General features: G+C 40.3%; 1 protein-coding gene across 5 annotated transcripts in view; it reads left to right on the top strand.

Moving 5' to 3' along the window:
* STARD3NL (STARD3 N-terminal like) overlaps positions 1 to 25,573 on the top strand; it is a 60,855-nt gene that overhangs the window by 14,539 nt on the left and 20,743 nt on the right. For 4 of the 5 annotated variants that reach the window (XM_025291126.3, XM_044946622.2, XM_025291125.3 and 1 more), the window contains one exon: positions 22,213 to 22,495. In XM_025291126.3, coding sequence (XP_025146911.1) covers positions 22,271 to 22,495 — 225 coding nt within the window. In that variant the 5' untranslated portion in view covers positions 22,213 to 22,270. Of the gene's footprint in view, positions 1 to 10,660; positions 10,784 to 22,212; positions 22,496 to 25,573 lie in introns of those variants that run through there. The other variant, XM_006071485.4, reaches the window with a different exon arrangement.

Consider the following 25,573-nt stretch of genomic DNA (forward strand, 5'->3'; position numbering starts at 1 on the left):
AAAAAAAGACAATTATTAGATATTCGGTATTGGCTCAAAAATCCAGATAGGATGACTCCTATCTTCAGTCACACGCATTTTAGAAGTCTTCAGCCATCTCCGTTTGTGTCTTGGAAATTCAGTATTTTTATTAGGGGCAGAATGACTTGGATGCCCAGAAATCTTACGTAGGTTTTCCTTTGAGTCTGTTAATGGGTCTAAGTTGTCGTATGTGTGCGTGCTCAGTAGCTTCAGTTCTGTCCAACTCTTAGCCACCCTGTGGTACAAAGATGTGTTTACAAAATCTCCATGTGTTTGTTCTCTTTTGTAAAACAATTTAAGAACTTTTCTAGGATCATTCCAGTTCCTTATTCTGCTCTCAGAGGTAGCTCATACTTAAAGTTAATTTAATGATTTTTCACAGTGAGAATTTACTTTTATTCACATATGAACACACACATATGTATGTGCTAAGTCGCTTTAGTCGTGTCCGACTCTGTACAACCCCATAGGCGGCAGCCCACCAGGCTCCCCCGTCCCTGGGATTCTCCAAGCGAGAACACTGGATGGGTTACCGAAATTTCCTTCTCCAATGCATGAAAGTGAAAAGTGAAAGTGAAGTTGCTCAGTCGTGTCCGACTCTTAGGGACCCCATGGGCTGCAGCCTACCAGGCTCCTCCATCCGTGGGATTTTCCAGGCAAAAGTACTGGAGTGGGGTGCCATTGTGTTTGTATATACTAGGTGGACTGATAGAGCAGCCCCATCCCAAAACATCCTTCTCTCCTTGTTTTTCTGAATTATTCAGAGGTTAAGAATTTCATAACCAGAATACTAAACTATAATCAGTTTTTCAGTTGTTTTTTGTAGCTTTATCTTTTGGGTTTTTAGTTTTTGTTTTATTCAGGATTCAGTCTAGGCTTGTGCATTACTTTTGATGGTTGTGGCTCTTTTTACTTTTTAAGTTTGAAGAGTGTCCACACCGCTTTCTTACCTTTTGTTTTTGTTTTGTTTTTCATCATGTTGACTTTGCTCAAGATTCAGGATAACTGTCTTGTAGAATATCCCACATACTGTGTTTGATTGTATCCTTATGGAATTTAGGTTAAACTTTTTTTGCACAGGAACATTATAATTGATGTTACAGACTTCTGATTGTATCACTTTAAAAGGCACATAGCGTCAACTTGCTCTAGTACTGGTAATGCTGTTTGATTAGTTGGTACAGGTGGAGACTGCCAGATCTCTCTACTATAAAGGTATATTCCTAATGAAATTATTATATAATCTAAGACACTTTGAGACTTTGAATATCTATTCTTCAACAATGTTTTAATAATTTTAGGCATCCAGTAAAGATCCTTGTCTGAATTAGTTACTCCAGCTGGGGATTACAAACTGTTGATATATCTTATTTTATCATTTCTTCTGCGTTTTAATCTAACGTTTGTTTCTTGTAAAAGAGAACTACCCTCTCCCTCTTTTGCAGTATTACTGTAGACTCATGAAACTTCTTAATTTTTCCAACATAAATTCCAACTTTACAGTCATTATTCATTTTTATATTCAAGTCACTGCATCTGGCCAATGGAAACACCTCATGACAGCCTACACATTAAAAAAAAAAATGATTTTGGCTTTTTGTGTCTTTTAAGAAAACTTGCCTACAAAGAGGTTTTAAAAATATTCTCCTGCAAATTTTTATAACAGCTTTATCTTTTTAGTTTTTATGTTTAGATCTATGATCCATCTTGAATTATTTTTTACATAGTGTTTGTTAGGGTTTGAAGTTCATTGTTTTGTTTTTTTTTTCAGTTTTGATATCTGGTTGTCTCAGCATCATACATTCTTTTTCCAGTTGGATTGCTTTGACATCTTTGTCAAAAGTAAAATGATCACAGAAGTGCAGATCTCTTTCTAGACTCTCCCTTATGTTCAACTGGTCTGTCTGTTGATCTTTTTGCTAGTGCTACACTGTCTTCATTACTGAAGTGTTGCAGAAGGTCTTTAAGTAGTGTGTTTTCCAGTTTTGCTCTTTTTCAAGATTGCTTTGGACATTCTCATTTCTTTGCATTTCTATATACATTTTAAATTTAGCTTGTCAGTTTCTACCAAAAAAGCTTGATAAGATTATGGTTGAGATTGAGTTGAATCTCTAGATCAATTTGGGAAGAATAGAAATATTAACCATGATTCCTGCCAATCCGTAAACCTGATCAGCTGCCTGTCTGTTTTCATCTTCTTTGATTTTTTTCAACAGTGTTTTACAGTTTTCAGTGTTGGGAGCTTGCATATATTTTAAGTTTTTTTCTTAGTGTTTTATGTTTTTGATGCCATTTTAACTGCACTGTAGCCCCTCCTCATTTATTCCTACTCCTAGCTGCCCAGAATGGAGGATTGGTAAACAGGTGAATCACAACATCCTGATAAGCTAATCTTTTTTATTAGTTTGTTTTGTCTAAAGTCTCCTGTACAATGTCACAAACCTCCGTCCATAGTTCATCAGGCACTCTATCTATCAGATCTAGTTCCTTAAATCTATTTCTCACTTCCACTGTATAATCATAAGGGATTTGATTTAGGTCATACCTGAATGGTCTAGTGGTTTTCCCTACTTTCTTCAGCTTAAGTCTAAACTTGGCAATAAGGAGTTCATGATCTGAGCCACAGTCAGCTCCTGGTCTTGTTTTTGTTGACTGTGTAGAGCTTCTCCATCTTTGGCTGCAAAGAATATAATCAGTCTGATTTCGGTGTTGACCATCTGGTGATGTCCATGTGTAGAGTCTTCTCTTGTGTTGTTGGAAGAGGGTGTTTGCTATGACCAGTGCATTTTCTTGGCAAAACTCTGTTAGACTTTGCATTGCTTCATTCCGTATTCCAAGGCCAAATTTGCCTGTTACTCTAGGTGTTTCTTGACTTCCTACTTTTGCATTCCAGTCCCCTATAATGAAAAGGACATCTTCTGGGTGTTAGTTCTAAAAGGTCTTGTAGGTCTTCATAGAACCGTTCAACTTCAGCTTCTTCAGTGTTACTGGTTGGGGCATAGACTTGGATTACTGTGATATTGAATGGTTTGCCTTAGAAACAAACAGAGATTATTCTGTCGTTTTTGAGATTGCATCCAAGTACTGCATTTTGGACTCTTTTGTTGACCTTGATGGCTACTGCATTTCTTCTAAGGGATTCCTGCCTGCAGTAGTAGATATAATGGTCATCTGAGTTAAATTCACCCATTCCAATCCATTTTAGTTCACTGATTCCTAGAATGTTGACATTCTAGAATGTTGATTCCTAGAATGTTGATTCCTAGAATCTTGCCATCTCCTGTTTGACCACTTCCAGTTTGCCTTGATTTACGGACCTAACATTCCAGGTTCCTATGCAATATTGCTCTTTACAGCATCAGACCTTGCTTCTATCACCAGTCACATCCACAGCTGGTTATTGTTTTTGCTTTGGCTCCATCCCTTCATTCTTTCTGGAGTTATTTCTCCACTGATCTCCAGTAGCATATTGGGCACCTACTGACCTGGGGAGTTCCTCTTTCAGTATCCTATCATTTTGCCGTTTCATACTGTTCATGGGGATCTCAAGGCAAGAATACTGAAGTGGTTTGCCATTCCCTTCTCCAGTGGACCACATTCTGTCAGACCTGTCCACCATGACCCGCCCATCTTGGGTGGCCCCACAGGGCATGGCTTAGTTTCATTGAGTTAGACAAGGCTGTGGTCCTAGTGTGGTTAGATTGACTAGTTTTCTGTGAGTATGGTTTCAGTGTGTCTGCCCTCTGATGCCCTCTTGCAACACCTACCGTCTTACTTGGGTTTCTCTTACCTTGGACGTGGGGTATCTCTTCACGGCTGCTCCAGCAAAGCGCAGCCGCTGCTCCTTACCTTGGACGAGGGTTATCTCCTCACCACCACCCCTCCTAACCTTGAATGTGGAATAGCTCCTCTAGGCCCTCCTGTGCCCGTGCAGCCACCGCTCCTTGGATAATTACGATGGTATGATCACTCACCTAGAGCCAGACATCCTGGAATGTGAAGTCAAGAGGGCCTTAGAAAGCATCACAATGAACAAAGCTAATGGAGATGATGAAATTCCAGTGAAACTATTTCAAATCCTAAAAAATGATACTGTGAAAGTGCTATAGTCCATATGCCAGCAAATTTGGAAAACTCAGGAGTGCCCCCAGGACTGGAAAAGGTCAGTTTTCATTCCAATCCCAAAGAAAGGCAATGCAAAAGAATGTTCAAACTACTGCACAATTGCACTCATTTCACACTCTAGTAAAGTAATGCTTAAAATTCTCAGTCAGGCTTCAACAGTAGCAGAACAACTTCCAGATGTTCAAGCTGGTTTTAGAAAAAGCAGAGGAACCAGAGATCAAATTGCCAACATCCATTGGCTCATCAAAAAAGCAAGAGAGTTCCAGAACAACATCTACTTCTGCTTTATTGACTATGTCAAAGCCTTTGAGTGTGTGGATCACAACAAATTGTGAAAAATTCTTAAAGAGATGGGGATACCAGACTGCCTTACCTGCCTCCTGAGAAATCTGTGTGCAGGTCAAGAAGCAACAGTTAGAACTGGACATGGAACAACAGACTGGTTCCCAATTGGGAAAGGAATACGTCAAGGCTGTATATTGTCACCCTGCTTATTTAACTCATATGCAGAGTACATCATGAGAAATGCTGGGCTGGATGAAGCACAAGCTGGAATCAAGATTGCTGGGAGAAATATCAATAACTGCAGATATGCAGATGACACCACCCTTATGGCAGAAATCAAAGAACTAAAGAGCCCCTGGATGAAAGTGAAGGAGGAGAGTGAAAAAGTTGGCTTAAAGCGCAACATTCAGAAAACTAAGATAATGGCATCTGGTCCCATCTCTTTATGGCAAAAAGATGGGGAAACAGTGGAAACAGTGACAGACTTTATTTTTTGGAGATCCAAAATCACTGCAGATGGTGATTGCAGCCTTGAAATTAAAAGACGCTTACTCCTTAGAAGAAAAGTTATGACCAATCTAGATAGTATATTAAAAAGCAGAGACATTACTCTGCCAACAAGGCCCACTATTCAAGGCTGTGGTTTTTCCAGTAGTCATGTATGGACGTGAAAGTTGGACTATAAAGAAAGCTGAGTGGCGAAGAGTTGATGTTTTGAACTGTGGTGTTGGAGAAGACTCTTGAGAGTCCTGTGGACTGCAAGGAGATCCAACCAGTCCATCCTAAAGGAAATCAGTCCTGAATATTCATTGGAAGGACTGATGTTGAAGCTGATACTCCAATACTTTGGCCACCTGATGGGAAGAGCTGACTCATTTGATAAGACCCTGATACTGGGAAAGATTGAAGGCAGGAGGAGAAGTGGGTGACAGAGGATGAGATGGTTGGATGGTGTCACCGACTCAATGGACATGAGTTTGGATAACTCCAGGAGTTGGTGATGGACAGGGAGGCCTGGCATGCTGCAGTTCATGGGGTCACAAAGAGTCAGACACAACTGGGCAACTGAACTGAACTGAAGAGTCTTAGAGATAAAGGAAAGTTGCTCTCAGGGTAGGGTGGAAAGTACAAGCTGAGGTTGGTGAGAATGTGATTCCTATTCAGTTCAGATAACTACTGGACTACATGACTACTGGAAAAACTGTAGCTTTGACTAGATGGACCTTTGTTGGCAAAGTAATATCTCTGCTTTTTAATATTCTGTCTAGGTTAGTCATAGCTTTTCTTCCAAGGAGCAAGCATCTTTTAATTTCATGGCTGCAGTCACCATCTGCAGGGATTTTGAAGCCCCCAAAAGTAAAGTCTCTCACTGTTTCCCCATCTGTTTGTCATGAAGTGATGGGACTAGATACCATGATCTTAGTTTTCTGAATGTTGAGTTTTAAGCCAGCCTTTTCACTCTCCTCTTTCACTTTCATCAAGAGGCTTTTTAGTTCCTCTTCACTTTCTGCCATAAGGGTGGTGCCATCTGTGTATCTGAGGTTATTGATATTTCTCCTGGCAATCTTGATTCCAGCTTGTGCTTCATCCAGCCCAGCGTTTCTCATGATGTACTCTGCATATAAGTTAAAGAAGCAGGGTTACAGTACACTACCTTGACGTACTCCGTTCCCTATTTGAAATCGGTCTGTTGTTCCATGTCCAGTTCTAAACTGTTGCTTCTTGACCTGCACACAGATTTCTCAGGAGGCAGGTACGGTGGTCTGGTATCCCCATGTCTTTAAGAGTTTTTCATAGTTTGTTGTGATCCACACACTCAAAGGCTTTGGCATAGTCAATAAATCAGAAGTAGATGTTGTGCTGGAACTCTCTTGCTTTTTTGATGATCTCTGGTTCCTCTGCCTTTTGTTAATCCAGCTCGAACATCCAGAAGTTCATAGTTCCCATACTGTTGAAGCCTGACTTGGAGAATTTTGAGCATTACTTTACTAGAGTATGAAATGAGTGCAATTGTGCAGTAGTTTGAACATTCTTTGGCATTGCCTTTCTTTGGGATTGAAATGAAAACTGACCTTTTCCAGTCCTGTGGCTACTGCTGAGTTTTCCAAATTTGCTGGCATATGTACTGTAGCACTTTCACAGCATTATCTTTAGGATTTGAAATAGTTCTGCTGGAATTCTATCACCTCCACTAGCTTTATTCTTAGTGATGCTTCCTAAGGCCCTCTTGACTTTGCATTCCAGGATATCTGGCTCTAGGTGAGTGATCACACCATCGTGGTTATCTGAATCATGAAGATCTTTTTTGCATAATTCTTCTGTGTATTCTTGCCACCTCTTCTTAATATCTTCTGCTTCTGTTAAGTCCATACCATTTCTTTCCTTTATTGAGCCCATATTTTGTTCCCTTGGTATCTCTAATTTTCTTGAGGAGATTTGTAGGCTTTCCCATTCTATTGTTTTCCTCTATTTGCATTGATCACCGAGAAAGGCTTTTTTATCTCTCCTTGCTATTCTTTGGAACTCTGCATTCAGTTGGGTAAATCTTTCCTTTCTCCTTTGCCCTTAGCTTCTCTTCTTTTCTTAGCTATTTGTAAGGCCTCCTAGGATAACCATTTTGGCTTTTTGCATTTCTTTTTCTTGGGGATGGTTGATCACTGCCTCCTGTACAATGTCATGTACCGCCATCCATAGTTATTTATTCACTGTGTCTACCAGATCTAATCCCTTGAATCTATTTCTCACTTCCACTGTATAATCATAATGGATTTGATTTAGGTCATACCTGAATGGTCTAATGGTTTTCCCTACTTTCTTCAATTTAAGTCTGAATTTTGCAATAAGAAGTTCATGATCTGAGCCACAGTCAGCTCCTGGTTTTGTTTTTGCTGACTGTGTAGAGTTTCTCCATCTTTGGCTGCAAAGAATATAATCAGTCTGATTTTGATATTAACCATCTGGTGATGTCCACATGTAGTGTCTTCTCTTGTGTTGTTCAAAGAGGGTGTTTGCTATGACCAGTGCATCTCTTGGCAAACTATGGTAGCCTTTGCCCTGCTTTATTTTGTACTCCAAGGCCAAATTTGCTTGTTATTCCAGGTATTTCTTGACTTCCTACTTTTGCATTCCAGTCCCCTATAATGAAAAGGACATCTTTTGGGGGTGTTAGTTCTAGAAGGCCTTATAGATCTTCATAGAACCATTCAACTTCAGCTTCTTCAGCATTACTGGTTGGGGCATAGACTTGGATTACTGTGATATTGAACGATTTGACTTGGTAACGAGCAGAGATCATTCTGTCGTTTTTGAGATTGTACCCAAGTACTGCATTTCAGACTCTTTTGTTTACTATGAGGTCTACTCCATTTCTTCTAAGAGGTTCTTGCCCAGAGTCGTAGATATAATGGTCATCTGAATTTAATTCGCCCATTCCAGTCCATTTTAGTTCACTGATTCTCAAAATGTCAGTGTTCACTCTTGCCATCTCCTGTTTGACCGGTTCCAATTTACCTTGATTCATGGACCTAACATTCCAGTTTCCTATGCAAGTAGGGAAAACCACTAGACCATTCAGGTGTGACCTAAATCAAATCCCTTATGATTATACAGTGGAAGTGAAAAATAAGATTTAAGGGACTAGATATGATAGGTAAGAGTGCCTGATGAACTATGGAATGAGGTTTGTGACATTGTACAGGAAACAGGGATCAAGACCATCCCCATGGAAAAGAAATGCAAAAAAGCAAGATGGCTGTCTGGGGAGGCCTTACAAATAGCTGTGAAAAGAAGAGAAGTGAAAAGCAAAGGAGAAAAGGAAAGATATAAGCATCTGAATGCAGAGTTCCAAAGAATAGCAAGAAAAGATAAGAAAGCCTTCCTCAGTGATCAATGCAAAGAAATAGAGGAAAACAACAGAATGGGAAAGACTAGAGATCTCGTCAAGAAAATTAGAGATACCAAGGGAACATTTCATGCAAAGATGGGCTCAATAAAGGACAGAAATGGTATGGACCTAACCAAAGCAGAAGATACTAAGAAGAGGTGGCAAGGATACACAGAAGAACTGTACAAAAAAGATGTTCATGACCCAGATAATCACGATGGTGTGATCACTGACCTAGAGCCAGACATCCTGGAATGTGAAGTCAAGTGGGCCTTAGAAAGCATCACTGCAAAAAAAGCTAGTGGAGGTGATGGAATTCCAGTTGAGCTCTTTCAAATCCTGAAAGATGATGCTGTGAAAGTGCTGCACTCAATATGCCAGCACATTTGGAAAACTCAGCAGTGGCCATAGGACTGGAATAGGTCAGTTTGCATTCCAATCCCAAAGAAAGGTAATGCCAAAGAATGCTCAAACTACCACACAATTGCAGTCATCTCACACGCTAGTAAAGTAATGCTCAAAATTCTCCAAGCCAGGCTTCAGCAATATGTGAACCGTGAACTTCCTGATGTTCAAGCTGGTTTTAGAAAAGGCAGAGGAACCAGAGATCAAACTGCCAACATCCGCTGGATCATGGAAAAAGCAAGAGAGTTCCAGAAAAGCATCTATTTCTGCTTTATTGACTCGGCCAAAGCCTTTGACTGTGTGGATCACAATAAACTGTGGAAAATTCTGAAAGAGATGGGAATACCAGACCACCTGATCTGCCTCTTGAGAAATTTGTATGCAGGTCAGGAAGCAACACTTAGAACTGGACATGGAACAACAGACTGGTTCCAAATAGGAAAAGGAGTCCGTCAAGGCTGTATATTGTCACCCTGCTTATTTAACTTCTATGCAGAGTACATCATGAGAAACGCTGGACTGGAAGAAGCACAAGCTGGAATCAAGATTGCCGGGAGAAATATCAATAACCTGAGATATGCAGATGACACCACCCTTATGGCAGAAAGTGAAGAGGAACTAAAAAGCGTCTTGATGAAAGTGAAAGAGGAGAGGGAAAAGTTGGCTTAAAGCTCAACATTCAGAAAACGAAGATCATGGCATCTGGGCCCATCACTTCATGGCAAATAGATGGGGAAACAGTGGAAACAGTGTCAGACTTTCTTTTTTTGGGCTCCAAAATCACTGCAAATGGTGGCAGCCATGACATTAAAAGACGCTTACTCCTTGGAAGGAAAGTTATGACCAACCTAGAGAGCATATTCAAAAGCAGAGACATTACTTTGCCAACAAAGGTCCATCTAGTCAAGGCTTGGTTTTTCCAGTGATCATGTATGGATGTGAGAGTTGGACTGTGAAGAAGGCTGAGTGCCGATAATTGATGCTTTTGAACTGTGGTGTTGGAGAAGACTCTTGAGAGTCCCTTGGGCTGCAAGGCGATCCAACCAGTCCATTCTGAAGGAGATCAGCCCTGGGATTTCTTTGGAGGGAATGATGCTAAAGCTGAAACTCCAGTACTTCGGCCACCTCATGCAAAGAGTTGACTCATTGGAAAAGCCTCTGATGCTGGAAGGGATTGGGGGCAGGAGGAGAAGGGGACAACAGAGGATGAGATGGCTGGATGGCATCACTGACTCAATGGACATGAGTCTGAGTGAAGTCCGGGAGTTGGTGATGGACAGGGAGGCCTGGCTGCTGCGATTCATGGGGTCGCAAAGAGTTGGACATGACTGAGTGACTGGACTGAACTGAACTGATGTAATATTGTTTACAGCATTGGACTTAACTTCTAACACCAGTCACATCCACAACTGGGAGTTGTTTTCGCTTTGGCTCTGTTTCTTCATTCTTTCTGGAGTTATTTCTCCACTCTTCTCCAGTAGCATATTGGGCACCTACCGACCTGGGGAGTTCACCTTTCAGTGTCATATCTTTTTGCCTTTTCTTACTGTTCATGGGGTTCTCAAGGCAAGAATACTGATGTGGTTTGCCATTCCCTTCTCTAGTGGGCCACGTTTTGTCAGAACTTTCCACCATGACCTGTTTTGGGTGGCCCTTCACAGCATGTCTCATAGTTCCATTGAGTTAGACAAGGCTGTGGTCCATGTGATTAGTTTGATTAGTTTTCTGTGATTCTGGTTTTCAGTCTGTCTGCCCTCTGAAGGATAAGGATAAGAGGCTTATGGAAACTTCCTGATGGGAGAGACTGCTTGTGGGGCAAACTGGGTCTTGTTCTGATGGGTGAGGCCATACTCAGTAAATCTTTAACCCAATTCTCTGTTGATGGGCGGGACTGTGTCCCCTCCCTGTTGTCTGATCTGAGACCAAACCTTGGTGGAGGTAATGAAGATAACAGTGACCTCCTTCAAAAGGTCTCCTGCATGCACTGCTGCACTCAGTGCCCCAGACCCTGCCGCAGGCCACTGCCAACCCCGGCCTCTGCTGGAAACTCCTGGGCACTCACAGGCAAGTCTGGGTCAGTCTCTTGTGGGGTCACTGCTCCCTCCTCCTGAGTCCTGGTGTGCACAAGGTTTTGTTTGTGCCCTCCAAGAGTGTTTCCCCAGTCCTATGTAAATTCTGTAACCAAATCCCCCTGGCCTCCAAAGACAAATTCCCTGGGGGTTCTCAGTCCCTTTGCCAGATCCCAAGGTTGGGAAATCTGTTGTGGGTCCTAGAACTTTCTTAACAGTACGAGAATTTCTTTGGTATAATTGTTCTTCAGTTCGTGGGTTGTCTGCTAGGCGGCTCTGTGGTGGGGTTAATGGTGACCTCCTCCAAGAAGGCTTATGCCACAGGCTGTGTGACCCAGGTAATTCTTCTAGGGAAGGCAAGCTTGTGATTTGTGGTGTGCTGAAGTGGTTCTGGAGAGGTTGGAGGAAGTAAGCCATGTGTTAGGTTAGGCAAGATTAAGAAATTTGACCTCTATCTGAAGGTCCCAGGAAGGTAATTTAATAAATAATCTTGTGAATTTAATTTGCTTCCCTAAAAACTGAATAGGTATTGGGTGAGATTTATATTAGTTTATTAACAAATGTAGTTTTCTTTTGTGCCTTGATGTGCTTTGCCCATTTTTCAAGCTGAATTTTAAGATTTCACAACCTGTCTTGCAATATTCTTGTTTAGCTTCTAATGTTTTTGAATAAAAACTTGATTTTTATGTATTCAGTTCTGTTTTCCATTGTAGATTTTCTAAGAAGGAATTCCTCATCCCGAAATCATGGTTTATTTAGCACAATTTCTTCTGCTGCATAAACCATAGTAATGATTTTGTTTTGTTAACTTTTTAGTAAAGTCTTCAATATATTTTGATGCATAGATTTCTTTCTCCATGTACTTGAACAACTGATTAATAGCTTTCTTTTGCAACTAAATTTTGATGGTATCTTTATCATCTGTAGGTATTTTTTGGTTTACGCCAGTTTTTCCCTACAGAAAAGCTTAGGGAAGTACAGGCCACACAGTGGCTTGTCTGTAATGAGTTTTCCTTGACCATCAGTATGCTTATCATTGATTTAATTGAACTAATGCTTAATATTTGAGAAATTTGCTCTTAGAGTCCATGTTTCTGGCTTCTACTGATGAATAATCTTGTGACCTCTATTTCCACACGTTTGACCCTGTAAGACTGGGCACACATGTCTCTCATTTACAAGTTTTTCCTTGTCTCCTGACACTGATTGTCAGTTGCTTACACTGATTTTCCTTCAGCTTACAGTGATTTTCCTTCAGCTTTTCTCATTATCACATATGTTTCAAAACGTGGAGAATAAGAGATTTGAGAGAGCCATAGTTTAAAAAAAGTGGAAGATGGTGGATATCTTTGTGGAAAGGAAGGGTTCCCCCCCTCCAAGATTTGAAACCAGTCAAAACATACATAATTTCAAAGTTCTTCAGCCCACATAAATTTATGTTGTATGCATGCATGGTTTCAAAATGCAGTTAAACAGTTTAATGTGTAAACAGAAATATGTGCCTTCCAGTTAGGTTTTGTTTTTTTCTTTCATATGAATTTTGACTTACTTTTGTGATGTTTCAGGAGTACATTCTAATACGTGGGACCTACTTGTGGGAGCTGTTGTGAAACTTAAATGGCATAATGTGTGTTAAGTACTCAGAATTGTGCCTGACTCAGTCTCAGGGAAGGATTTTATTATGTTAATATAAGGCATCCACTCTTACATAATATAATGATAGTTAATAGGTGGGATAGGTTTATACTTGTGTTCTTTTGTTCTTGTGTGTTTTGGTCAGATTATGTTAGGATTGTGCTAACTTTGTTTAATGATGAGACAGTTTTTCTTTCTTTTTAATGTTTGTTTATCTTTTATTTCAAAATTTGAAACTTCTATCATACATACTCTGACTCTAGGTGATTCTGTGTCAACTTTTTTTCACTGTTCTTTTTTACGATGATTCATTTTATCCAAGCCATCTATGTCTTCTTGATGCATCATATATATTTCTTTTGTATTGACTTATTTATGATATTTAAATGTGATGCATATAAAGTATCACTTACACTTTGAAAAATAGCCTCTCCTATTTATATTATGACCTGTGTATTCCTTTCTTAATCTCCTCTCCCCAAACTAGATTTTGATTTGGGGGGTGGGTGGCTATGTATGTAATTTAAATTTGTGGAAATATTCATTCATGTACGAAAGTAGGGGGTTTAATATAATGAATTACATTGTAGCCATCACTCAGATTGGAGCAATTATCATTCTTCATTTGAATTTATTTATTAATTGTACCATTGTTTTTCATTTTTAAATTTTTTCCCCATGGATACTTAGAGCTTTTATAACTTTATTGTTTAAATGCCTAATTCTTTAATCTTATACTATATTGAAAAAGTAATTAGAGCACTTTCAGTTCAGTTCAGTTCAGTTCAGTCACTCAGTCATGTCCGACTTTGCGACCCCATGAATCGCAGCACACCAGGCCTCCCTGTCCATCACCAACTCCTGGAGTTCACTCAGACTCATGTCCATCGAGTCAGTGATGCCATCCAGCCATCTCATCCTCTGTCATCCCCTTCTCCTCTTGCCCCCAATACCTCCCAGCATCAGGATCTTTTCCAAGGAGTCAGCTCTTTGCATGAGGTGGCCAAAGTATTGGAGTTTCAGCTTCAGCATTAGTCCTTCCAATGAACACCCAGGACTGATCTCCTTTAGGATGGACTGGTTGGATTTCCTTGCAGTACAAGGGACTCTCAAGAGTCTTCTCCAACACAACAATTCAAAAGCATCAATTCTTCGGCACTCAGCTTTCTTCACAGTCCAACTCTCACTTCCATACCTGACCACAGGAAAACCATAGCCTTGACTAGACGGACCTTTGTTGGCAAAGTAATGTCTCTGCTTTTGAATATGCTCTCTAGGTTGGTCATAACTTTCCTTCCAAGGAATAAGCGTCTTTTAATTTCATGAGCACTTTAAAGAAGTGAATTTGATAATAAGCCTAACTTTGACAGCATACCACTGTATTTTCTAAATAGTCTGTTTTAATTTTTAACTATTTTTATCTCAGTAGTTATTTTAGAAAACTTATTTATTATTTATTCTGTATTTTGCACCTAATTGCAAGGCTTGCCAAATTATATATTTTTAATAGTCTAGCTTTATGATCAATATTTAGAACATGGCATATTATATCCTTAAAATAGCATATATGTATGTAGGGTTGTAGGGTTGAAAAAATACAGTGTTTAATAAACTTACAGTGTTAAAACTTACAGTGTTTGAATAATCTATATCCCTTTGTGTCTTTAACATACTAAATAGATATAAAAAGTAAACTAAAACTTCCCATTTTGATTATAATCTATCACTAAGTAAGCTTTCGCATTTTCTTAGTTTTTAAAGATGCATTTTGTATTTCTGTTCTTTCTCATAAGAAGCACATGGATACTGATTGGTAAGTCTTAAACCTGATTTCAATTATATTGTGTGTGTGAGCATGTGTGCTAAGTTGCTTCAGTCATGTCTGGCTCTTTGCAACTCTAAGGACCGTAGCCCATCAGGCTCCTCTGTCCATGGAATTCTCCAGTCAAGAATACTAGAGTAGGTTGCCATGCTCTCCTCCAGGGCATCTTCCTGACCCCAGGATCAAACCCATGTCTCCTGCATTGGCAGGCAGATACTTTACCACTGGCGCCATCTGGGAAGCCCTTCAAATATATTAGACTACTATCAGATTGTAGCTATAGCTGCTTAGGTTGCTGCTGCTAAGTCGCTTCAGTCATGTCCAACTCTGTGCGATCCCATAGATGGCAGCCCACCAGGCTCCCCCGTCCCTGGGATTCTCCAGACAAGAACACTGGAGTGGGTTGCCATTTCCTTCTCCAATGCATGAAAGTGAAAAGTGAAAGTGAAGTTGCCCAGTAGTGTCTGACTGTTAGGGACCTCATGGACTGCAGCCTACCAGGCTCCTCCGTCCATGGATTTTCCAGGCAGTAGTACTGGAGTGGGGTGCCATTGCCTTCTCCTAGTTGCTTAGGTTAAGAGTATGTAACTTCAGAGTATCTTCAGAACTTTATGCATCTTGAGTTTTTTAAGTTTTTGTGTACTTATTAAAAATCTCTAACTGAACTATATACCCTCCTTGGCTTTTTATTGAGTATGAATTTGTAATCATACCTAAATGCAAGTCAGATTGAGAATAAGCAAATATGGTATCACCATCATATAGTCAAGTTCAGTTATTACAGCTTTGGGTTGAGCTTGGTAACTCATTCATTTAATAAGTCTACTTATTAAATGATTATTAAGAAAATGATTATTACATGTAAGCTTATGAAGAGATATTGGCAGAATACTGGAGTGATGATACAACCTTTCTATAATTCTCTTTTGCAATATTCCCACTTGCATACTATATATAGGATATGCTAATTTTTATGGTGGCTAACCATCACTAACATGGTCTCTGGGTGATATCTCTAGGAGCCACTCAAGAGCAGTTTTGCATGATGATACCACTGAGGGTCATCAGGAGACATCTTGACATTTACCTCCCCAAAAAAGCTTTTCAGTGGTATCAAATTCATGACTTTGTTAGCTTTGAGTCCAGCCGTCTTTCTTGTTGACTGCGAAACTTGATTTTGTCAGCCTCTGTGTCCAGAGCCCTGTGAGAAGGGGCACTTCCTCACACAGGTAAACTCACATCTCAGAATCTGCAGTTAACAACATAACTGCCGTGTAGGCTGTTTAATCTCAGGCTAACTGGTGTGCTGTTGCCCTGTCATACCTTAATAAGGAGCACAGAAGTATGACAGGTTGTAGGAGGTATGTCGGGAATTATTAAACTGTTCAGTAACAAAAGACACTAATGATGCCCTATGCCATCATAGTAATCGTAGGAATCATCTAGTCAGTGTGTTGAAGACTTAAAATCCAACAGACAAGGTGCCCCTATTTGAAGGGTGCCAGGCTGGGCACAGCTGCCATTTGTTCGTGACCCTGTTTCTCCTGTTTTGCGGACTGACCACCCCCCTTTCTGGTGGGCGTGTTCCCACCTTTGAACATATGTCCAGTCACCTTGTTCTTGTTTCTTGGCCCATGAGCCATTTTGTGTCTTTAAGGACAGAGCACATCTACTCTGATTCACTATGTATTGATTTTATGGTTTAAATTTCAGAGGACAGTATTATCTTAATGTCCCGTTATAGTCCTGGTGATATAGGCAAATCTACAAAACGCCCAGTAGAGTTTCATACATGCACATAGATTTTTTTTTTCTTCTTCTAAGTATTTCACTCATTTTCAGTTGGAAAATTAATAGGGATCTGCTGGAAAAATTTGACTCCTTGATTCTAGAAAGATTTTAAAATATATATCGAACAGTTGGTGAGTGATTTTATTTCGATGCTTAAATTTTTTTTTTTTTACTTATTAACTTAAAATAACTTTATTTTCCAGACTTCTCTGTACAGTAATTTCCTATTACTACAGCTGCTAATTTGAAAGTGATGTGAAGGTGTTTTAAATTTCAATCCAATTGTCTAGATTTTAGTACTGCATTTCTAGACATTGTATTTAACTTGCAGTATATAAGGTATAAAGTAAGCCAGGGCTGTTTTGAAATGTGAGCATAATGGTAGTGGATATTTGCCAAAGACAGGTTTGTTTGATCTTGATTTTGTTAAACTTCCTGTAGTTCTTCATCGTGATAATCCTCTAGCCCAGAAGCTGGAATGTAACACAAATTCATTAGCTTCCTAACCTGGGAAGCCAGACTTTCTAGTAAAGCCACGGTCATCAGAGTTCTACCAGGTCTTTCTTTACTTTCCAAGGTAGAATGGACATACTAGAGCATTAGAATCAGGAAGCGCAGGACAATGAATCATGTGTTGTTGTTGTTGCTTAGAATGTCTTTACTGCAAAGCAACTTTGGGATATTCTAAAAATATAAGCAGCTCATCTAAACAGACACTAAATAGAAGTTTTAATTTTTTGAAAGTTTGAATAGTTAGTTGAATTCTGACATGTAGACTCCCCAGGTCTTCTTAGGCATGCAGAACTTTCCTCATCTCACAGTGATACCTTTAGAATAGGAAGGTTGTCTATTATGTTTTTCTGATACTCTGGATTAGCTTCCTTTCCACAGCACTGTCTTCTCTGTGCATGCTTACTCTAAAAGCATCTGTGTTTTTTTAGCTATCATGCCTTTTTCTCATACTGGCACATTATGCTTGTAAATGTCAGGTTAGTCCCATGTTATTCCCGTTCTCCACTTCTAGCTGTTTCATTTTGGAAACTTTCGGCTCTAAACAGGACTTTAAAAAAACCATCATCTACTGGGTCTCATAACACGTGGTGGGCCTTGCAAGAGGAGAGCCAACTCTAGGTGCTTCCTGCCCCCTGAGAAACTCAGTCCTGGGACAGAGTGGGCACCCCTGAAGCAGCTCTGGTCTCTAGGGACAAGTCCAGTCACTGTATCCCAAGGGCCGTTTGAACACCTTATGTCCCTCCTGTTTCCTTCCAGGAATCTGACAGAGAGGAAGGAAGTGGAGGTCTTAATCCTCAAATATGTCTTGAAATATCTTTCGGATGGGTGAACCCTCATAATCCATGTAGGCCTCAGCTGCTACTTTTTTGTTTGCTCCATCTGTAAGCAAACCTTTCTAGGCAAGAATAATTTCAATAACAAGCATAAGGAAAGCTGTGAAATAGCACCTTGAGACACAACCTTCAGTTGTAGGACTCTCTGCCTGTCAAGCAAGGGAGGGGGAGTAGATCAGAGTGGTGGACTCAGATGCCCCCAGGCAAGGTCGAGGCTGAGGCCAAGTGGAGAGTGTGGGCTCCATCTGAAGAGCTCAGCAGTTTCTTGGCTTTGTTCTCATGGTAAGGGAATGCAGGCCTGGCCATTCTGTGTCTTTTAACTTTTCCAGAGAAGCTAGACATCTGGAATTTTACTTGAAAGATCATTATTTAAAATGTTAGCAATTAGTTCAAAATCTTTAGAAATCCTGTACAAGACCAAGCAAAACATGTCTGTAAGCCAAATCTGCTCCCCAGGCCTCTGGATAAGTTGATGACTAAGGTCTTGCTGAGTTAAGTGTTTTTAGTGTCTGTTATCCTCACATTCTCTCTCGGAGTAGAACATACGGTGTGTTGCTGTGGCCGGAAGTAATACAGAGAAGAAGGCTGGGACCCTGGGTTGAGAGACTTGATTTGACTGCCACCGCTAGGTGCCCAGAGGCCCTTTCCTTTTCTCCCAGGAGACTGTGGGACTTGTGCAAAATGCTTGCTGTGGTGGCTACTGCCCCAGAGCAGCTGCTGTTTGCCATCTGGGTAGTATATCAATTCTGTGTCGACGCAGATGGAGCTGAAGTTTTGGCCAGCCAGTTTTACAGCCAGCCTGGGGACATCTCAAAGATACAGCTGCTCGAAGATGTAAGCTCTTCTTTCTGGAAGCAAAAGGATCTCAGATTTTTGTTTTTCTCCAAGTGTGAAGGGTATTATCGTTTAGGAGGCTACCAGTATAGATGGGACAGCATTTTTCTCCAGCTCTAGTAATGTGGGATTAAGGGAATAAAATAAGGCAGAGAGCCGAGTATTGGGCTAAAAGTACTGCTGAAGTGGCCCTCAGGTAAGCCAGCATGAGACAAGACCACCTGTGCCTGAGCTGTGCTGTGTCACAAGGGCTACCTATGGAAAAATAAAGAGAAGGAATTATAAGTTTTTCCTCATTGAAGAATCAGAGCATGCATTGGAAAAATTAATATTCATCAATTAGCCTACTTTTTGCTGATTACAACACAGTAACTCTGAATTTCAGCTAGCTCCCCTTTGAGAAGGTGATGGAAGCAACAGTCCCCCTTTTTAGAAAATTGCAAATAATAAAGGAAGTATTTTAGGCTTTGTGAACCATATAATCTCGGTTGCGGCTATTCCCTTCCTCTTTCTTCATGTGAAAGTATCCATAGCAATCGATACCAACCACAGGAATGGGTGTGGTGGTATTCTAATAAAACCTCTGCATTCAGAAACAAGTAGCCTGCCACATTTGACCTACAGGCTACAGTTTGTTGACTCCTAGTTTAGAACATTGACATCTGTGATAGATTGGAATATTTGTCAACAAATACTCACTTACCTTCTTCTCCTGTTTGGATGGAGTGTATACATCTCAGCTCCATGCCCTTTGGGCTTTAACCGATAGAATATGAGCAAACATGATGTGTACAGAGATTCCACTGTGCTTACATGGTTGAGCTTGTCTCCTGTGCTCTTGCCATTTGCCATGAAGAGAACATGCCCCAGGTCGTCTTGGACCAAGGGGAAAGACAGACAGGACAGTCTAAGACAGACTTAGACCCAACACATAGTTTGAAGCCAAACTCTTCTACGCATCGCATCGCCTGAAGCAGAGTTGCCAGCTGGGCTCAGACTAGACCAGGTGAACTGAACTAGACCCATGAACCTGGGAATAAATGTAGATTGTTTTAAGCCTCAGAATTTGGGAGTGGTTTGTGAACACAGCTTGACTGTCAAAATAGCCAACACAGAGGAGGAGCCTTACCTATCCAGATAAAACAATTAAGATATGAATCTCTTTTTCAAAAACCAAAACAACAAAAGAGGATTCTCATCTCCTCACACAAATTCCAGAGAAAAATAAGGTGATGTTTTTCTTTATAACCCTCCACTCAGCTCTTCCTCACCTGCCCCCTTTCCCGTGCTCCTTCCATCGTTGGAATAAACCCTGCTTTGTAGATTCAGGCCACCATATGTACAGCTGATCAGTACTTAACACCTCTTTAGAGAGGCAACCCACTCCAGTACTCTTGCCTGGAAAATCCCATGGACGGAGGAGCCTGGTAGGCTGCAGACCATGGGGTCGCTAGGAGTTGTATGCAACTGAGCGACTTCACTTTCACTTTTCACTTTCATGCATTGGAGAAGGAAATGGCAACCCACTCCAGTGTTCTTGCCTGGAGAATCCCAGGGACTGGGGAGCCTGGTGGGCTGCCGTCTATGGGGTCGCACAGAGTCGGACATGACTGAACCGACTTAGCAGCAGCAGCAGCAGCTTTCCTCAAGCCAACTCCAGAGAGGACTCAGTACAAGAACTGGGTGTTTAATACTTTCTGCATTGTATCTGGGAAAATATCCAAGCTCTTCCTCAAAAATGAGAAGTAGAGGTTTCCGAGAGCCCACTCTGCATTATTGTGTGGGCTAGATGCTAGGCAGGATTTATCCAGTCAATATCTGTTTTGTTTCTGCTGCACATGTGCTGAGGTGGTCCCTAAGGACACAAGGGTGTGCAAATCAAATTGAAGGGCTTCAAGGAACACTCCAGCTAGTAGGAGAGATGGAAGAGTTAAGTGGGTAATTAAGGCAGTGTGGTAAGCATTATCGTAAGTGGCATATCCACAAGCTTAAGGGAGGAGATGTACTTGGCCTTGCCTGGGGATAGGAATGTAGGAAGTACTTCAGAGAAGTCTTCCTGAAGGAATTGACACTTGAACTGAATCTTTCTGAAGGACATGGTTAAGGTGAAGTCCTGCAGTTGTAGAGCAGAAAAGAGGCTTTAGAAATATCTTCCACTTTATTCATTAAAAGGAAGCTTTCGCTCCCTTTTAAAATTTCAATCTGTCCCAGACAGAGGTCCATCTGATAAAGAGTCAAGCTTCTCAGAGCATTCTGTGCCGTGGGTAACTTTACTACTAAAGCCATTGCAAATAGCATCTAAGCATTCTAGCTAATTAGCAGTTATATAAACACATGTATGAAAAATAAGGTAATGATTCTCATTTCCCAAGTCAGGTGTGTACAACGTTGAATGATGTCAGTTTTTAGTTGGAAATAGCCTCAGGTTTCTCGGCTATTGGTGTTTGCTGTCCTTTTTCATTGATGAGGGGAAAGGAGAATGAGTAAGACTAAGAAAATGATCTAATTACCTTGCAAATGGTTTTCTTCCTAAAAACAGTCCTCTATTTGAATTGTGACTTCTTTAGATTTTCTGTACAGTTTAGTGGATTTGAGCCAATGATATGACAATAAATTATTAAAAAAACAAGTACAGCCCTATTAGCCCTACTCAGACCAAGACCACGCTTGTGCCCTCTAGTAACTTTTTCCTTCCTTTTGCTTGGGAGTAATCACTGACCCAGCCTCTAATGACACGGATCAACTTTTGCCTTGAAGGTCTACAGTTAAGTTCCTTTAGATTACCAGAAGTAGGGTTACAGGATCAAGAAATACAAATATTTTAAAGTATCATAGTTCATATAACCAAATTGCTTTCAAAAATGTTTTGTCATTAAATCACTATACTTTATGAAAATGTGGGAAGCACTTTTGTTCCTGAGTGTGGGGAAGGAGAGAAATGAAAAGCCAAGGGTAAAGATAGACTTTAGGGAAATTCCTGCAATGTTTTGAAGTGGTATTTTGCCCACCTGAAAAATGTTCTTCTTTCTCTGGACTTTGCCAGTCACCCCATTGTGGCAGAAAGGAGAGCATGGGAGCCTTGTGCTGGTTAAGCTCTGGACATAAATGACACGCATTACACTGGCCAAAGGAAGGCACCAGGTTCAGCAGAACCAGGGGCGTATAATCCTCCCTCAGGGAGAGCTAATGTAGGAAAGGAAACCAGAATAGTTAGCAAAGAAAAATGCCATCCATCGTAATACTCCCTGTTTGCTGACTTTGCCCCATCCTTGGGGAGATCAGGTCAATCAGATTCCCAATCTTTTATTTATTTAAGAAGCATGTGCTGGCCTTGAGGGGAGGGATCCTGTGTCTCCATTTGGGTCAGTGATTGTTGCAGTTATCAGTGGGGTGTTTGCATATGGTAAACTTCTTAGGGTGGGCATAGTTCTTTTCTAAGGAGAGGTACAGAAACGGACTTATTAACAGGTAATGGAAATGCAAATTTGGTTAATTAGATACCTGTGGTGGAAAGCAGTTCCTCTATAGGAAGTACATTTTTTCATAGCTGATTTACGTGTTTTAGTTACATGCTCTCAGTGAAGCTGTTCAGTAAATGTTTCCTGGTCCACAGGGAATGAATGACACTGACAGAATTGTAGTTTTCTGCCTGGCGCAGCAAGGGAGCTGCCTTGGCTTGCTCACCCAGAGGCATGCTCCAGGTTCCAGGCACACATTTTTGTTGTGATTAACAACCTGTCTTTGCCATTTACTGTATTGTATTCTTCTTTATTGACAGTTTTTTCCATAACAGGTTTTTTTGGAGTAGTATTGATGGATAACATCAAGAATTGCTTCTCATTTCATTTTCTCACTCTGCCTTCATCAGGACAGAAATGTCTTCAGTTCAGACACCCTGATGCTCAGACAGATGGACTGTTGCATGGGGATGGGGGTCACATTGCAGTATCAGCTGGGCTCTGATTTAATGTGGTGTCTCTCTTCTGTTCCCCAAAGATCTCTTCCCTTGAGGGATGGTGAAGTTGGAGAGAGGCTCCTTTAACCCTCCTGCAGGATGAACCCCCTGCCAGAAGACATGGAGAATACTCTCACGGGGAGTCAGAGCTCACACGCTTCTGTGCGCGACATCCACTCCATCAACCCCACGCAGCTCATGGCCAGGATCGAGTCCTATGAAGGAAGGGAGAAGAAGGGCATATCTGATGTCAGGAGGACTTTCTGTTTGTTTGTCACCTTTGACCTCTTATTTGTAACATTACTGTGGATAATAGAGTTAAATGTAAGTGAGTTTTGTTTTTGTTTTCTGTGACATTATATGAATTGTTTCCAGAGACAAAGTTGTTTCTTATTTTTCTCATCATTTCTGTCTCACTTTCGTGAATTCCACCTTTCTTTCAAATGAGGCATTCTTGATCTTCTCCAGTTGATTTGAACTTTCCTTGTTTTTTACTGTTATTGTTTAAAACAAACCTGGTTAGTTTAAAATGTATTTTGTTGTTATGAAAGTTGAATTCATGGGGTTTTATTTTATAACAGGAGTTGGCAAACTGCAGTCTGAGAACCAAATTCAGGTGGCCTGGTTTTATAAATAAAGTTTTATTACAACATAGCCCTGCCCATCTGTTTACATATTTTCTGTGGCTGACTTTTGTACTGAGTGGTTGAGTTGACTAGTTTTGACAAAGTCCATTTGGCCACAAAGGGAAAATTCTTTATCCCCTGGCCTTTTAAAGAAAAAAACAAGTGCTGGTCCTTGCTTCAAAAAATGTAGCATGCTTCTGGAATATGTTTTAATGTTACATCTACTTTGTAGTTCCTACATTTAAGATTTTTGCATGCACTTATTTTTTATCTTTTTTCAGAGACTATTCATATTTTATCCAAAAGAAATCCTCGAGACATGTGGAGGTTTGTCTGATTTGTCAGCTTTCTGTGGTTATATTGCCAAATAATTGTCTAGACCAGTACTGTCCTCGTTCGGGCGCTCAGTCGTGTCTGACTCTCTGTGACCCCATGAACTGCAGCACACCAGGTTCCCTGTCTCTCACTGTCTCCTTGAGTTTGCTCAGACTCATGTGCACGGTCAGTGATGCCATCCAACCGTCTCATCCTCTGCGTTGCCCCCTTCTCCTCTTGCCCTCAGTCTAACCAGCATCAGGGTCTTTTCAATTGTCCTAGTGAAATACAATGCAAGCCTTATATGTAATTTTAAGTTCTCTAGTTGCTACGTTTCATAAAAGTAAAAATAAACAGGTGATACTCACTTTAGTAATATATTTTATTTACCCAATATATCTGTTTTCTTGAAAACCATGCCTTTGACCATTTATATTTCTTAGAAGCACATGGGTGAACTCTTTCAGAATGCTTTCCTCTCAGGCAAAAATTGTCCGTTTCCTTTACTTTCAGCGATTCATTTATTTCAAAGAAATATTTGCTAAAGCCTGGGTAGCAATAGTTATTAGCTATTGTTTATTATTAAGAGATTACTCTTTGCAGGCATGGTGCTAGGTGCTTTATAAGAAATTTATTAAAATATAGAGAATATGAAAGGATGCTCAGATTCCTGTTGGGAAATTATTTTTAATTTTACCTCATAAATAGAGTGAGTGTCTTAATCTAAACTGATTAGCATTCTGATTCATACCATGAATTTGTTTTAGATTTTAGACTCTTAATAATTAGCATCATTGGAGTAATTTAATTTCATCATAAATTCTAATAGAGGAATAAAGCTCTTTTTGAAAGCAGATATATACTTATATTAGAAAATAAAAAGCTTTTTTTTTTTTTTTTTTAAAAAAAAGAGAAGATTGGTTCTAGAATCAAGGTCATGTGCAATATGAATCTACTGTTAGGTTTCTGTTCACAGATTTTCTTTCTTTTAATCTAACTCTGTGGGTGTGCCCTATTATTATTTAAAGCCAGAAAAGCCAGTGATATGACAACAGTGATTTCAAGTGTCTCTTTTTACTATGTGTTGCATCAAAGAATATATTTCAATTGATATAATTAAAAGAATATTTTCAAAACAGTCAGCTGTGGAATGAGAGATGAAAAAGAAAGAAGACAGTTTTAAGGAAGCACACTTAACATTATTATAGTGATAGCACAAAATCAAGGCGTTTGTTGGTTTGCCACTGATACGACCACACTGAGTGCGTTTTAAGTAAGAGAAGCTGTGGTTTGGGGCTGTGGTGGGTCATGGGGTTACACTTCTCACTTCCTTCCTTCCTGCTTTGAGGAAATGAGAATGGAAGTGAGGTAAGTGGGATGCACCCTGTTTCATTCATCACGAGGGACCTGTTTCCATCTGCATGCAGCTTGTTATAAATGAAAAATCACCAGGCCTAGCAATTGAGAAGTGTGTTTTTATCCTCACTTTTCCTCTGACTGCCAGTTTCCTGATTTGTAAAAAGATCATAAAAGAGTATATGATCTCTAAAATAGTATATCTTGACTTGCTTAGCGAGGCTATTTTTTTTTTTTCTCTAAAGGCACATTTAATTTTCTAGTTCTGTTTGTTTAAAATTGTCAGCCCTGACCTGGGTTTTTCATTACACACTGTACCATCCCTTTTCTTTTGTTGTCTGTTTCTATAAACCTCTAATCACTCAGGTCCATTGTTATTTTTACATGCTTATACATTTACTGAGTGCCAAGACACAAGATTCTGATTGAGGTGTTGCAGGCGTCACAGAAAGCTACAGATTTAAAGTTTAGCTGAGGAGATATAACAGGTATCTTATATTGCCTCCTGGTGTTAATCTTTAAAAGAGGAAAGAAACAGCATAAAGGGAACTTAGGCCTTCAAAGGAATATGGGGGCCCAGATATTCTAAGCAATCATAGCAATAACCAAAATACTTTGCCTTCACATACAATTTCCAAGTTGGCCACTTCCCTCCTGGCTCCAGGGAGCTGACTGGCACCAACCCAGCCTGGAGCACACGGCCTGGGCGAGCTGGAGCAGCCTAAGAGCACCGTGGTGAATTTTCCTCTTCAGAGACCTTGGGGTGGCTGATTTCTTTGGGTCCAGTTGAAGGGATGGTTCTGGTTCTGTGTCAGACCTTTTGGTACATACCTGAGTAGACTGATTTCTCAAATTAGATCTAGAATTCACCATTGGCTTGGTTTGCCTGAAGATTCTATTTCTCTTTTCCCCTAGACTCTTAGACTGACAGGGACAGGGATCAAAATGGCAGCAGAAGAGAAATCATTTTTCTTTCTCAGCTTTTGATACCTGGGTTAAGATTATAGATCAAGAAAGGCCATTATCAGTGCTTATTGCCTGTCTTACTGTATTTTCCAACTGATGTATTTGAAAGAACCAGGATGCTTCTGGTTTGTCTTGGAGC

Source organism: Bubalus bubalis, chromosome 8 (genome assembly GCF_019923935.1).
Source record: "Bubalus bubalis isolate 160015118507 breed Murrah chromosome 8, NDDB_SH_1, whole genome shotgun sequence".
In the NCBI taxonomy this organism is placed as follows: Eukaryota; Metazoa; Chordata; class Mammalia; order Artiodactyla; family Bovidae; genus Bubalus; species Bubalus bubalis.